At 43.7% G+C, this 16,417-nt stretch overlaps 1 protein-coding gene across 1 annotated transcript in view; it reads left to right on the top strand.

Moving 5' to 3' along the window:
• The first annotated feature begins 4 nt into the window (after nucleotides 1-4).
• Nucleotides 5-16,417, top strand: part of otud4 (OTU deubiquitinase 4) — a 32,741-nt gene continuing 16,328 nt past the window's right edge. The window contains exons 1-13 of the mRNA XM_029754906.1: nucleotides 5-663; nucleotides 1,193-1,276; nucleotides 1,422-1,472; nucleotides 1,585-1,631; nucleotides 1,730-1,802; nucleotides 1,893-1,974; nucleotides 3,099-3,273; nucleotides 8,286-8,337; nucleotides 9,687-9,786; nucleotides 10,236-10,300; nucleotides 10,385-10,485; nucleotides 10,588-10,697; nucleotides 10,967-11,150. Coding sequence (XP_029610766.1) covers nucleotides 517-663; nucleotides 1,193-1,276; nucleotides 1,422-1,472; nucleotides 1,585-1,631; nucleotides 1,730-1,802; nucleotides 1,893-1,974; nucleotides 3,099-3,273; nucleotides 8,286-8,337; nucleotides 9,687-9,786; nucleotides 10,236-10,300; nucleotides 10,385-10,485; nucleotides 10,588-10,697; nucleotides 10,967-11,150 — 1,271 coding nt within the window. The 5' untranslated portion in view covers nucleotides 5-516. The remainder of the gene's footprint in view (nucleotides 664-1,192; nucleotides 1,277-1,421; nucleotides 1,473-1,584; nucleotides 1,632-1,729; nucleotides 1,803-1,892; nucleotides 1,975-3,098; nucleotides 3,274-8,285; nucleotides 8,338-9,686; nucleotides 9,787-10,235; nucleotides 10,301-10,384; nucleotides 10,486-10,587; nucleotides 10,698-10,966; nucleotides 11,151-16,417) is intronic.

Raw genomic sequence — 16,417 nt, 5'->3', positions numbered from 1 at the left:
CCATCGGCCAGTCGAGTTACCAAACTTCAGTGAGAGGTGGGACAGCGACAGAGGCTGTCAAACAATCGTGGATTAAAAAAAGAAATATATATATACACATACAAGGTATTTCTTTAGTTATTTGTATGAATGCATGTTAGCTATGTCATTTATTGAAGTGTACTTAGATAGCGAGCTAATCAAGCTAACAACAAACACACGTTAGCTTTAGTCGACAGTGCTGGAAAACCAAAATAATGAGATAAGGTTATAAAGGAATGTTTTGGTGAAAACGAAACCTTGACGCTTCATTTTTTTTTTCTTCCTCGTCTTCTTCCTCCCAGAAACAAACAAAAAAAAACAGTAGTCAATTTGTCATAGATTATTTCCTGGTTTCATTTCTCAGGGCCGAAATGGATGTTTTATATTGTTAGCTAGCTAGAAAGCTAACTAAACTGACGAGAACGAGACTTTCAAGACTCAACGACATCGAGACAAAACAACAAACAAACAAAAAACCCCAGCTTAAAGTCAACTATGGACGGATGTCAACCAAACATGCAGCAAAGTAACGACGAAAAAAGTGTGGAAAAATGTATGGATGAATATCTAAAATCAATCGGTTTTCACCGGAAAAAAATCGCCAAAGATGGATCATGTCTATTTCGAGCTGTAGCTGAACAGGTAAAGTGGAAAGTTTTTAAACGTTTTTTATTAATCATATGATAAATCCAAGAAGAAAAATGAAAAAAGTCAAGACGGCTAATTTGTTTTAGCTTTTTTTGAGCTAGCTTGTTTAGCTTCGTAGCCATTTCCAAGATGAAACTCATCCATACACGTGTTTTCAATACATAGATGTGTTTTTTTCTTCCCACCTACTCATCCTCGCGTTAAAGTCCATACAAATAGCATTTTTATATATATATCTATAGCAAAAATATTCTTAACTTGAATCTCAACTAATTTAAAAACAATGGCAACTTTTATAACTTGGTCCAGGGGAATTGTTGGTAGTTTTTGTTTCTTAAACGAGATAGTTAGCTAGCTAAGGTAACTAGCTAAGGTAGCTAACCAAACCAGCTAGTCAATCAGTGTGTTGGTCTAGTCTTGGTAGTTAATGTTAGCCCGCTAGCTAGTTTGTCAAGCCTGTAGTTTTCTAGCTAGTTTAGTGTACTATTATTATTTATTGACTGGGTTTTCGTGTGGTTTTTAGGTGTTACACTGTCAAAGCCTGCATACCAAAGTCCGCGCCACCTGTGTGCAGTATCTAAAGAAGAACAAGGACAACTATGAAGCGGTAAGGTAGCTAGTTATTAGGAAGGCCTCAAAACAACTAACGACTTGAAACAACGGCGTTATATTATATTGGCTAGAAGTGACTCTCTCTCTCATATCCCTCTATCTTTACTGCTCTCCTCCCTCTCTTTATCTCTCTCCTCCAGTTTATAGAAGGAGACTTCGAGGAGTACTTAATAAAACTTGAGGACCCTCAGGTAAAATGGTTATCAGTGTCAAAACACATCACTGTAACTCCAAACAATATTATTTCCTGTACTTTAGGCATTTCTTAGTGTGTCGCTGAGTCCTATAATTATTTTTTTGCAGCACTGGGTGGGAGAGGTGGAGATATGTGCACTGGCTCTGATGTACAAGTAAGAATTTTCATCGTTTGTTTGTTTGTTTATATGTTAGTAGTTATTTACTGAGACTAAAGCTTGGTCTATGTTCTCTAAATGCATTGTTGTTCCAGGAGAGATTTCATCATCTATCAGACTCCTGGTAAACGTCCTGTTCGAATCACTGACAACGGCTTTGATGACAAGGTAAAACAAACGCACCGCCCCTGTTACAACACGGTGCCTGATTCAACTACTTTTGACCCGAGGCAAACCTTTTGTGTTTGTGTCCATTAGGTGCGTCTGTGCTTCCTGAACGGGAACCATTACGACAGCGTCTACCCCGTAGCTCATGTGAAGAATGCTGCCCTCTGCCAGTGTGAGTTAAGAACACACACACACACACAGTGAAGGCCCGGGGTATGGCCCGACATGTCATTGGGTGAAAGTGGGAAGGGAGCAGCGCCCTTCTCAAATGGAACAGGAATCTGTGCTGCTCAGTCACGTTGTCAACCAGGCACCATGGTTACGTCATCCAGATATGTTTTGAATTTTCAAACTAGTTTTCATTAGGAAGGCAGATAAAAGCATTTAAAAAAAATATATATAAAAAAAAGTTTAATCAAAAACAATCACGTTTGCATGTGAAAACACAGAATCGTCTACAGAGCGGGTCACCTGGGTCACGCCTGGGAGGTAGCCTGATTTCCAAATCAAATGCGATTTTTACTTTCAGCCTGTGCAAAACATGCGTAGACGGTAGCTTGGGCGAGGTTAATGGAACCCCCTCAGTTCATACCGTCCCTTGTGAAGAACACTGCCCTCTGTCTGCCAGTGTGAGTTCAGATGAGTCATTTCACCAGTATTGCTCTGTGCTATTAGCTGGTTGTGCTGTATTGCCAACTCCTATATGGTCAATGACCACAGATCTGTAACCAGGCTACCATGCTATACGTATAGTTCAACCTTCCTATCAATGGAAATTCTGGACTACATGCCATGAAATATATGTTGGGGGGGGCAAAGGTTTATCTATCAACAGAATAACAAGGCAATCAACGGGTTGTTTTTACTGATGTTGTCTCTCTGTCCCCGTCTGTCCCCGTCTGTCCCTGTCTGTCCCCGTCTGTCCCCGTCTGTCCCCGTCTGTCCCTGTCTGTCCCTGTCTGTCCCTGTCTGTCCCTGTCTGTCCCCGTGTCCCTGTCTGTCCCCGTGTCCCTGTCTGTCCCCGTGTCCCTGTCTGTCCCCGTGTCCCTGTCTGTCCCCGTGTCCCTGTCTGTCCCCGTGTCCCTGTCTGTCCCCGTGTCGCTGTCTGTCGCTGTCTGTCCCCGTGTCGCTGTCTGTCCCCGTGTCGCTGTCTGTCCCCGTGTCGCTGTCTGTCCCCGTGTCGCTGTCTGTCCCCGTGTCGCTGTCTGTCCCTGTCTGTCCCTGTGTCCCTGTCTGTCCCTGTGTGTGTGTGTGTGTGTGTGTGTGTCCTGCGTGTGTCCTGCTCTCTCTCTGCAGCCGTCCTGTACGAGCTCCTCTATGAGCGTGTGTGCGGCACGGACCGTTCCGCGGTCGCTCCCTGTCTGAAGGGCGGCGCCGGTAACCGTGGTAACGACCTTCTGGAAGACGACCCGGACAATGAGCAGTGTCGTAGCAGCGACGAGTCGGACCTGGAGGGAGAGGACGCTCTCTGGTAGGAACATCTCTGGGAACAGAACCTAACCCAATACAAGTCAATAGACTAGCTATATGAGCAATTCAATGTTTCATGTCCAAAATGATTCAGATTTAACTTCATTGACACAATCCATTTTTAGATAAAAAAAATTTAGATGGGGGGGGGTGATTTGGACATGAAACATGAAAATGTTAATATGGTTACCATTGACTTGCATTGAAATTGTGCCACAAATGCTATAATGTTTGCGTTTGAAACGGTGGCCGGGTAAACACAACCAAAGCATGGGCTGCTGTCATACCGTGTCCATATACGGCTCGCCGGGTCATACCGTGTCCATATATACGGCTCGCCGGGTCATACCGTGACCATATACGGCTCGCCAGGTCATACCGTGTCCATATACGGCTCGCCAGGTCATACCGTGTCCATATACGGCTCGCCAGGTCATACCGTGTTCCATATACGGCTCGCCAGGTCATACCGTGTTCCATATACGGCTCGCCAGGTCATACCGTGTTCCATATACGGCTCGCCAGGTCATACCGTGTTCGATATACGGCTCGCCAGGTCATACCGTGACCGGGTCATACCGTGACCATATACGGCTCGCCGGGTCATACCGTGACCATATACGGCTCGCCGGGTCATACCGTGACCATATACGGCTCGCCGGGTCATACCGTGACCATATACGGCTCGCCGGGTCATACCGTGTCCATATACGGCTCGCCGGGTCATACCGTGTTCCATATACGGCTCGCCGGGTCATACCGTGACCATATACGGCTCGCCGGGTCATACCGTGACCATATACGGCTCGCCGGGTCATACCGTGTCCATATACGGCTCGCCGGGTCATACCGTGACCATATACGGCTCGCCGGGTCATACCGTGACCATATACGGCTCGCCGGGTCATACCGTGACCATATACGGCTCGCCGGGTCATACCGTGACCATATACGGCTCGCCGGGTCATACCGTGTCCATATACGGCTCGCCGGGTCATACCGTGTTCCATATACGGCTCGCCGGGTCATACCGTGACCATATACGGCTCGCCGGGTCATACCGTGACCATATACGGCTCGCCGGGTCATACCGTGTCCATATACGGCTCGCCGGGTCATACCGTGACCATATACGGCTCGCCGGGTCATACCGTGACCATATACGGCTTGCCGGGTCATACCGTGTCCATATACGGCTTGCCGGGTAAGGAAACCGATGTAATGTGGATGAACAATCCCTGTTTTACCATTAGATGGAAATCTCGGTTTCCGTCAGCCAGTAATAGCTGACTTTTAACAACGATAAAAAATATCTTTTTGAAAATAATTATATATATAAAAATAAAAGTATATTAAATAAACAAAAATAATAAAATAATTGAAAAGCCGAGAAATAAAATTGGCATTTTGTTTATTAGCCTCTTAACTGACTGACATAAGGCTTTATAGCCTCTACACTGACTGACACAAGGCTTTATAAGCCTCTACACTGACTGACACAAGGCTTTATAAGCCTCTACATTGATGGAAATACATTTGACTGGTCATGCTTATTGGTCTATAGGTTAATTTGCATAAGTTAGTGAAATTAAACTGTCTCCTTTACAGTATATTTTCTGTATCTTATCGTAGGCGTTACAGATAGATTTTCCTCTCGAAGGCTCTGTCGGAGGGAGTGATAGCTGCCGCTACAGAATATCAAACAGCAAGTGCATTGTTAACGGAATGCAGGCTTCCTCAGGGCCTCTCTCTCACACCACTCTGCAATGAGCTGGAGGCCGTGTGCATCTTCTGAAAAACATTTACTTGGACCTGGAACATTTTAACTACATATTATAAAGGCATGTCTTTACTTTGCTTTCAAAGTAGCCTAGTGAAAAGACGGAACATATCCGTGGAGGGAATTATATCAGCTTTCTTTCATCGTACCTTTTTGCTAAATTTCATTGAGATAAAATGTATTTTTCGAGAGAGAGACCTGGTCAGCGTTTGAGACAAATATCAGATATACTGCAACGACTTAAAAGACAGACAAGTAATTCTAGCCACACACACACACACTGACTTCTCTCTCTGACTGCTGATTCATGTCTGGACATATACATACTGTTTATCTACCAAAGAAAAGGTCTGTTAATTGATCACTAAAATATATGCAGTTTTTTAAAGGAACAAAATTCATTAAATATATGCTGTCTAGTGCAGTCAAACAATATTCATGTATTGATAATATCAGAGACTCACTTGGACTCTTCTTTTGAGGAAGCTGAGGTCTCTAAACATGAAGATAATATGTTCAGGAGGGACAGAAATAGATCGGGGGGGGGGGGGTGGAGTTGCAGTTTACATCCAGATTCATATTCCAGTAAAACAACGTCAAGACTTAATGTTGAATGGATTAGAGGCTCTATGGGTACAGGATGTTGAATGGATTAGAGGCTCTATGGGTACAGGATGTTGAATGGATTAGAGGCTCTATGGGTACAGGATGTTGAATGGATTAGAGGCTCTATGGGTACAGGATGTTGAATGGATTAGAGGCTCTATGGGTACAGGATGTTGAATGGATTAGAGGCTCTATGGGTACAGGATGTTGAATGGATTAGAGACTCTATGGGTACAGGATGCTGAATGGATTAGAGGCTCTATGGGTACAGGATGTTGAATGGATTAGAGGCTCTATGGGTACAGGATGTTGAATGGATTAGAGGCTCTATGGGTACAGGATGTTGAATGGATTAGAGGCTCTATGGGTACAGGATGTTGAATGGATTAGAGGCTCTATGGGTACAGGATGTTGAATGGATTAGAGGCTCTATGGGTACAGGATGTTGAATGGATTAGAGGCTCTATGGGTACAGGATGTTGAATGGATTAGAGGCTCTATGGGTACAGGATGTTGAATGGATTAGAGGCTCTATGGGTACAGGATGTTGAATGGATTAGAGGCTCTATGGGTACAGGTGTATTTACCACGTTTAAAACCTTTTTTATCAGCCATATATGTGAAAATAAGATGTTTTGATTTAGACACACAGATTTCAATGACAGAAACATCCACGTGTCATAGATTTAATGAAATCTATCACATGTACCATCGTACCCAGTGGTAATATAACGATCCTATTTATTCCTCGGTTAAAATGTTGAGTCCACCAAACGTCATATTAACGACCCACGCTAGCTGTTGCATATTAGAGCTCCCCTCTTTCTAACCCAATTTATTTTTCTTTTTTTCTCTGTCACATGAAACCGTTCGCACGATGCCCTTTTTGACAATGGTATTTTTCCTGCTAATTGCATTATGGAACGAACATTTTGCGCCTGACTATAGTAGATTGACATATTGGCTGCTGATTCTGCTGCTCCTGACTATAGGAGATTGACATGTGGGCTAGTGATTCTGCTGTTCCTGACTATAGTAGATTGACATGTGGGCTACTGATTCTGCTGTTCCTGACTATAGTAGATTGACATGTGGGCTAGTGATTCTGCTGCTCCTGACTATAGTAGATTGACATGTGGGCTAGTGATTCTGCTGCTCCTGACTATAGTAGATTGACATGTTGGCTAGTGATTCTGCTGTTCCTGACTAGGGGGATAGTAGATTGACATATTGGCTAGTGATTCTGCTGTTCCTGACTAGTAGATTGACATGTGGGCTAGTGATTCTGCTGCTCCTGACTATAGTAGATTGACATGTTGGCTAGTGATTCTGCTGCTCCTGACTATAGCAGATTGACATGTTGGCTAGTGATTCTGCTGCTCCTGACTATAGTAGATTGACATGTTGGCTAGTGATTCTGCTGTTCCTGACTAGTAGATTGACATGTGGGCTAGTGATTCTGCTGCTCCTGACTATAGCAGATTGACATGTTGGCTAGTGATTCTGCTGTTCGTTACTCGTCTTGTTTGCTTAGGGAAACTACAATGAACAATAATATAAACTCAACATGCAACAATTTCAAAGATGTTACTGAGTTACAGTCCATAAGGAACTCAGTCAATTGAAATAAATTCATTAGGTCCTAATCTATGGATTTCACATGACTGGGAATATAGATATGCATCTGTTGGTCACAGATACCAAAAAAATAAAGGTAGGGGTGTGGATCAGAAAACCAGTCACCCGGACAGCTGATGAAACTGTGGGTTTGCAAAACCAAAGAAATTATTCAAAAGCTGAATAATTTATTTGGTTTTGCAAACCCACAGTTTCATCAGCTGTCTGGGTGGCTGGCCACAGATCCCGCAGTTGAAGAAGCCGGATGTGGAGGTCTTGGGCTGGCGTGGTTACACGTGGTTGTGAGGCCGGTTGGAAGTACTGACAAATTCTCTAAAACGATGTTGGCGGCGGCTTATGATAGAGAAATTAACATTAAATTATCTGGCAACAACTCTGGTGGACTTTCCTGCTGTCAGCATGCCAACTGCACACTCCCTCGACTTGAGACATCTGTAGCATTGTGTTGTGACAAAAATTCACATTTTAAAGTGGCCTTTTATTCTCCCCAGCACAAGGTGCACCTGCGTAATCATGCTGTTAAATCAGCTTCTTGATATAACACACCAGTCAGGTGGATGGATTATCTTGACACAGGAGAAATTCTCACTAACAGGGATGTAAACAAATTTGTGCATGAAATATGAGAAAAACAATAAGCTTTTTGTTCATATGGAACATTTCTGAGATCTGATATTTCAGCTCATGAAACATGGGAACAACACTTTACATGTTGCGTTTTTATATTTTTGTTCAGTATAGATGTGGACAGTTATTTTTTTATCAGAATTGTCTTAAGGACTGCACATCGTTGCATCGTCAATTTGCATGTTCTGTTAATGTGAATTACCATATTGTAAAACGTAATGATTTACTATATTATCTAATCAGCATATTGGTCTGGTAAATTTCTTAAAATGTTCAGTAAGTTAAAAATGCAAAATTTTATTAAATGTCCGTCGCCACGGAAACCCTGGTCTGAATATAAGGTTTGTTGTTGCGATCCATAGGAGCCAGGATGGACCAGCAGGACCTGCAGCCCACAGGGGACTCACTGTTAAGGTAACTATAGGACTCACACACACACACACACACACACACACACAGTAGAGTAGGCTTCTTTCACTTTTCTCTCTGTTATTGATCTCTCTGTTTATTGGTTATTGATTTGTAATGAACGGTTATGTTAATTTTGGAATCCTGAACGTTTTGAAAAATCCCTAACGGAAAATTTTTCACAACCGTCCGTCCGTCCCCCCACAAAAAAAATTTCAAATCACAATGCAGCTGGCTACTCTTTCTTTTCGCTGATGATGCCAGTGTGTGTTCAGTCTTCGGTCTGTCCTTTTAGAATATCCTAGCCAGCATAAGGCACTACATCGCGTTGAGGTGTCACTACAGCCCCGGGTTTGATCCCAGGCTGTGTCACAGCTGGCCGTGACCGGAAGCCCCATGAGGCGGGGCACAGTTGGCCCAGCGTCGTCCGGGTCAGGGGATGGTTTGGCCGGCCTGGGATTTCCTTGTCCCATCGCTCTCTTACGACTCCTTATGGCGGGCCTGCAAGCTGATTTCGGTCGCCAGTTGGACAGTGCTTACCTGCGTCCCTCGACGCATTGGTGCTTCTGGGTTAAGCGAGCGGCGTTGTCAAGAAGCAGTGCGAAGCTGCCATCAAGGCAAAGGGTGGCTACTTTTGAAGAATCTCATAAAATATATTTTAATTTGTTTTAACACTTTTTTTTAGTTACTACATGATTCCATATGTGTTATTTCATAGTTTTGATGTCTTCACTATTATTCTGCAATGTAGAAAATAGTAAAAAATAAAGAAAAACCCTTGAATGAGTTAATGGGCCCTGCTTTATTTTAGCTGTGAGAATCTTAGGAGTGGATTAAAAAAAAAATAGTTTTCTATTAAATGTATTTGGTAATTAACTAACTTTTTTAAAGTGAATTTTTTTTGCAGGCAGCTCTATTTGATTGACAGTTCTGGTTGCCTAGTGATGGAAGTTAGTCCCACTTCCTTTACAGAACAGTAAAATGGTGCATCAACCAGGGAAGTTATTATTATAATTTGTTGTCTGAATCTAAAAAGCCGTTGTGAACCCTTACAGACAAACATGCCGCAGCCGAGGCGCTTTCAAAAGTATATGACTGCGTTAGAATTCAGGCTGTTCTGGAGGTAAAGGGGGGGTACGTCCCAGTACTAGATGGGTGAACCTAATAAACTGCGGTCATGTCATGCTAATTGGACCATTATTCTGCATTGTGAATTGACGTGGAATTGAATCCTTTTTTTCCCTCTTATCGTTTTAATTATTATTATAATTATTATTATTTTTATGGCAGTTTAAACGTTAAGCAGAATTGTCCATTTGTCACATCCCTGGTTGGTTATTGCTGTGTGTTTTCAGGGTCGAGGAGTTCCACACTTCTCCAACAGGGTCAGACGTTCTCTCAACCCCTTCCTCTACAGAAACACCGAGTACGATGTCTGGGTCAAGTCCAAGAGAGGTACATTTTTAAGATGCATCATTTTAATCCAATTCCCATCAATTACGTCAAATAAGTATTTTGGTCTTTTAGATGACATGGACACTAAGGGATATAGAAAGCACTTTGTCCATACAGCTAGTCTGGAGGAACCAGACCATTATTCCTCCTCCACCAAACTTTACAGTTGGCAATATGCATTGGGGCAGGTAGCGTTCTCCTGGCATCCACCAAACCCAGATTTGTCTGTCGGACTGCCAGATGTTGAAGCGTGATTCATCACTCCAGCTTTTTAATTTTTTTTATGCTGTCAAATACAAAAGTTTCAGTTATTTTTATTTTTTGGGGCTTAATAGTTTTTCAATTGTATTTTTTAAATTTTAGTTTCAGTTGTCATTTACTATAATAACCTGTGGTGGTGTCATGGTGATTTTGTTCACCCGTTATAACTTGGTTTCTTCCTGTTTCAGCTCAGCAGAAGCTGGATTTCTGCATCGCCGCTGGAATGCAGTATACAGTGGGAGACAAGTGCAAGGTACGGTGTGTGTGTGTTTTCTCTCCACTGACTGTTTTTGTGTGGATGCTCTCTGATAGTGTAGTTCTGTCCCGCCCTCTCTAGGTTCGCCTTGACAACGGTGGACGTTACTATGGCGCCTACATCCAGGAAGTGTCGCCTAACAACGGGCCCGTCACTGTCTTCATAGAGGAACTGGGCAAGAAGTAGGTCATCTCTCTCCTTTTATATTATCTTTGTTCTCTGATTTACTCTTTCTATTTATTTACTCTATTTATTATATAATATTAATTTGTGTGTTTGTCCAGACACACTGTGTCCCTCTGGAACCTACGCCCTCCCACAGATGAGACGTTGTCCTGGAGCACGGTGGCCCGAGACGGAAAGAGACTGAACAACGGCTCTGCTCCAAACTCTGGTAATGACCCTACAACTGTCCCCTAGCCCCCTAATCTGTGGTAAGGGCCTTAAACATGTCCCCTACGTCTGCCCCCTAGTCTTTGGTAAGGGCCTTACACATGTCTCCTAGCCACTGCTTCTTCCCAACAGTATTCTTGAATAACCTTTTCCTGCTCTGCATTTGAGAGTCTTTGATCGATCTCTTGTGTTCTGGAATATATTTGTTTTAGAATTAGCTGTGTTCTGTTGTTGAACACTCCCAACTCTTTCCTCTCTCTCTCTCTCCAGATTGGGAGGGCAGGGGAAGAGGGAGGAAGTCAGGGAAGCCTTCAACGCCGTCGGCAACCCCGTCTGTCTCCCAGGCTAAAGGACCCTCCCAAAGTGGTGGGCGTGGTGTCCAGAAGCAGCACTCTTGGCCCCCGCAGGCCACCGTAGAGGAGGGAGGGGTCCGGAGCACCCCCCACAACACCAGGTCTGTTTGGACCCCAATACTACATTTTTACACAGATCTTAGATGGAAAACAAACCACGAGCTGCAGTAGATTCGCAAAGTATTCAGACCTTTTTCCACATTTCGTTACAGGCTAATTCTAAAATGGATTCATTTGGGTTTTTTTCCCTCATCAATCTACAAACAATTTTTTTATTTTGTAGGACCTTTGGAAGCGATTTCAGCCTTGAGTCTTCTTGGGTATGATGCTACAAGCTTGGCACACCTGTATTTGGGGAGTTTCTCCCATTATTCTCTGCAGATCCACTCAAGCTCTGTCAGGTTGGATGGGGAGCGTTGCTGCACAACTTTTTTCAGGTCTCTCCAGAGATGTTCGATCGGGTTCAAGTCCGGGCTCTGGCTGGGCCACTCAAGGACATTGAGACTTGTCCCGAAGCCATTCCTACGTTGTCTTGGCTCTGTGTTTAGGGTCGTTGTCCTGTTGGAAGGTGAACCTTCACCTCAGTCTGAGGTCCTGAGTGCTCTGGAGCAGGTGTTCATCAAGGATCTTTCTGTACTTTGTTCCGTTGATCTTTCCTGACTAGTCTCCCAGTCCCTACCGCTGAAAAACATCCCCACAACATGATGCTGCCACCACCATGCTTCACCATAGGTATGGTGCCAGGTTTCCTTCAGACATGACGCTTGGCATTCAAGACCAAGAGTTCAATCTTGGTTTCATCAGACCAGAGAATCTTGTTTCTCATGGTCTGAGAGTCTTTAGGTGCCTTTTGGCAACTCCAAGCGAGTTGTCATGTGCCTTTTACTGAGGAGCGGCTTCCGTCTAGCCACTCTACCTTAAAGGCTTGATTTGGTGGAGCGCTGCAGAGATGGTTGTCCTTCTGGAAGGTTCTTTGGAGCTCTGTCAGTGACCTTCAATGCTGCAGAAATGTTTTGGTACTCTTCCCCAGATCTGTGCCTCGACACAATCCTGTCTCGGAGCTCTACGGACACTTCCTTCGACCTCACGGCTTGGTTTTTGCTCTGACAGGTCCCACAGTTGACCGTGCATATGTGAATCATTTCAGAAAACTAGGCGTATGTCGCGCTTCACTACTTCACACTTCACTTCATTAAATGTTTTATCAAAATGCCTTCTGGGACATGTGAACTTTCATGTGCCTTAATATCGAACTTGTATTTGTATAAAATTGTTAAATTACGAGCCTATTTGCTTCAGCCATGGATTAAGCACGGAACCTTCCCACTAGCCATGATTGGCTTAAATAATGTATGGGCTGGACATGCCGAGAGATGAGTTCTGATTGGTCTGCCATGTCGCACGCTTCTGTCTATAACGTGAGCTGTTCAGTATGTGTTGACAGCCCTTTCTTGAAAGATCAAACGTTAGCCATCGAACTACAAAGATTTTGCTACTTTTCACAGCATCATTGACACCTAGAATTTAGCAGCCGCTATCGACCGATCAGTTGGAAAAAGTGATGGGCTATTTTCTGCACACGCCACGGTCCGTGTGAACCGGAGTGACTCATGTAGCTACAAACAAAAGAGTTACATGGTTCCAGTCTGCCGTGTAACAGTCTTAAGACTTCGCCAGATGATTACATGATCTGTGTTGTAATAGTATTTGTATCTCAGAAAGCCGTTTGTATGGCTAGTTATAGCCTAATTGCTAGTTATAGCCTAATTGCTAGTTATAGCCTAATTGCTAGTTATAGCCTAATTGCTAGTTATAGCCTAATTGCTAGTTATAGCCTAATGTTAGCTAATAAAAGACTCCAATTCGGCCGGATTATTACATGACCCATCAAATTAGCCAGATCTGTCTGGATTACAGCCATCTATAGTATTTCATGAACATGTGTACATGTCTAGACAATAGTGACCTGTCCACTTAGCTAGATGTGGCTGGGAGGGGAGGGTAAAGCATTTCCTTCACATGACCCATCAAATCAAACTTTATTTGTCACATGCGCTGAATACAACAAGTGTAGACTTTACCGTGAAATGCTGAATACAACAAGTGTAGACTTTACCGTAAAATGCTTACTTACAAGCCCTTAACCTCTACTCAACAGCCAGTGGAATCCCGTGGCGCGATATTCAAATACCTTAGAAATGCTATTACTTCAATTTCTCAAACATATGACTATTTTACACCATTTTAAAGACAAGACTCTCATTAATCTAAACACAGTGTCCGATTTCAAAAAGGCTTTACAACGAAAGCAAAACATTAGATTATGTCAGCAGAGTACCCAGACAGAAATAATCAGACACCCATTTTTCAAGCTAGCATATAATGTCACAAAAACCAAAACCACAGCTAAATGCAGCACTAACCTTTGATGATCTTCATCAGATGACACTCCTAGGACATTATGTTATACAATACATGCATGTTTTGTTCAATCAAGTTCATATTTGTATCAAAAAAAACCCCCAGCTTTTTACATTAGCATGTGACTAGCATTCCCACCGAACACTTCCGGTGAATTTACTAAATTACTCACGATAAACGTTCACAAAAAACATAACAATTATTTTAAGAATTATAGATACAGAACTCCTTTATGCAATCGCGGTGTCCGATTTTAAAATAGCTTTTGGGTGAAAGCACATTTTGCAATATTCTGAGTAGATAGCCTGGCCATCACGGGCTAGCTATTTTGACACCCACCAAGTGTGGTACTCACCAAACTCAGATTTACTATAAGAAAAATTGGATTACCTTTGCTGTTCTTCGTCAGAATGCACTCCCAGGACTTCTACTTCAATAACAAATATTGGTTTGGTTCCAAATAATCCATAGTTATATCCAAATAGCGGCGTTTTGTTCGTGCGTTCAAGACACTATCGCGCCCGGCGCGTTTCGTGACAAAAAAATTCTAAATATTCCATTACCGTACTTCGAAGCATGTCAACCGCTGTTTAAAATCAATTTTTATGCGATTTTTCTCGTAAAAAAGCGATAATATTCCGACCGGGAAACCCTGTTTTCGTTCAAAGACGAAAAAATAAAAAAATGGTGTCGGCTCGTGCACGCGCCCCCAGTCTCATTGTTCTCAGATCGACCACTATCCAAATGCCCTAATGTTTTTCAGCCAAGGCCTGCAAAGTCACCATTCAACGTTCTGGCGCCTTCTGAGAGCCTATGGGAGCGTTAGAAAATGTCACGTTATGCCAGAGATCCCCTGTTTTGGATAGAGATGATCAAGAAGGCCAAGAAATAGTCCTGTTTGGAATCTTCTCAGGTTTTGGCCTGCCAAATGAGTTCTGTTATACTCACAGACACCATTCAAGTTTTAGAAACTTTAGGGTGTTTTCTATCCAAATCAAACAATTATATGCATATTCTAGTTACTGGGCAGGAGTAGTAACCAGATTAAATCGGGTACGTTTTTTTATCCGGCCGTGCAAATACTGCCCCCTATCCCCCAACAGGTTAGCCAACAGTGCAGTTCAAGAAGAGGAAAATATTTGCCAAGTAGATTAAAATAAAAAGTAACAGAATAACTATAATGAGGCTATATACAGGGGGCACCAGTACCGAGTCAGTGAGCGGGGGTACAGGCTAGTTGAGGTAATCTGTACATGTAGGTGGGGGCGAAGTGACTATGCACAGGTAACAAACAAACAGCGAGGGTACAAAAGGGAGGGGGGGGGGGTGTGTCAATGTAAATTGTCTGGTGGCTGTTTTATGAATTGTTCAGCAGTCTTATGGCTTGGGTGTAGAAGCTGTTGAGGAGTCTTATGGTCCTAGACTTGGTGCTCCAGTCCCGCCTGCCGTGCGGTAGCAGAGATAACAGTCTATATCTTGGGGGACTGGCGTCTCTGACAATTTTATGGGTTTTTCTCTGACACCGCCTGGTATAGAGGTCCTGGATGGCAGGAAGCTTGGCCCCAGTGATGTACTGGGCCGTTCACACTACCTTCTGTAGTGCCTTACGGTCAGACCAGGAGGTGATGCAACTGGTCAGGATGCTCTCGATGGTGCAGCTGTAGAACCTTTTGATTATCTGGGGACCCATGCCATATCTTTTCAGTCTCCTGAGTGGGGAAAGGTTTTGTCGTGCCCTCTTCACGACTGTCTTGGTATGTTTGGACCATGATAGTTCATTGGTGATGTGGACACCAAGGAACTTGAAACTCTCGACCCGATCCACCACAGTCCTGTCGATGTTAACGGGGGCTTGTTCGGCCCGCCTTTTCCTGTAGTCCACGATCAGCTCCATAGTCTTTCTCACATTAAGGGAGAGGTTGTTGTCCTGGCACCACACTGCCAGTTCTCTGACCTCCTCCCTATAGGCTGTCTTATCATTGTCGGTGATCAGGCCTACCACTGTTGTCGTCAGCAAACTTAATGATGGCCACGCAGTCGTGGGTAAACAGGGACTACAGGAGGGGAAGGAATAGGCCTGTCAGGAAGTCCAGGATCCAGTTGCAGAGGGAGGTGTTCAGTCCCAGGGTCCTTAGCTTAGTGATGAGCTTTGAGGACACTATGGTGTTGAACGCTGAGCTGTAGTCAATTAACAACATTCTCACATAGGTGTTCCTTTTGTCCAGGTGGGAAAGGGCAGTGTGGAGTGCGATTGCGTCGTCTGTGGATCTGTTGGGGCGGTATGTGAATTGGAGTGGGTCTAGGGTGTCCGGGAGGATGCTGTAGATGTGAGCCATGACCAGCCTTTCAAAGCACTTCATGGCTACGGACGTGAGTGCCACGGGGTGGTAATCATTTAGGCAGGTTACCTTCACTTCCTTGGGCACAGGGACTATGGTGGTCTGCTTGAAACGTGTTGGTATTACAGACTCGGTCAGGGAGAGGTTGAAAATGTCAGTGAAGACACTTGACAGTTGGTCCGCACATACTCTGACTACACGTCCTGGTAATCCGTCTGGCCCTGCGGCTGTGTGAATGTTGACCTGTTTAAAGGTTTTGCTCACATCGGCTACAGAGAGTGTTATCACACAGTCATCCAGAACAGCTGGTGCTGTCGTGCATGCTTCAGTGTTGCTTGCCTCGAAGCGAACATAAAAGGCATTTAGCTCGTCTGGTTTTCCCTTTGTAGTCCAAAATAGTGTTCAAGCCCTGCCACATCCGACGAGCATCAGAGCCGGTGTAGTAGGATTCAATCTTAATCAATTTAGACAAGTTTGTCAGGTAAGCATCATCTAATAACAATAAAATATTTTTATCTGGACACTTAGTACTTGCATAGTAGCAATATCAAAACAATCACTGTACCGTTTACACCTTCTATATCTTGTGCATGTGACAAATAGACATT

The sequence above is a fragment of the Salmo trutta genome, chromosome 5, assembly GCF_901001165.1.
Source record: "Salmo trutta chromosome 5, fSalTru1.1, whole genome shotgun sequence".
Lineage (NCBI taxonomy): Eukaryota > Metazoa > Chordata > Actinopteri > Salmoniformes > Salmonidae > Salmo > Salmo trutta.
This window is presented reverse-complemented; position numbering and strand designations above follow the sequence as displayed.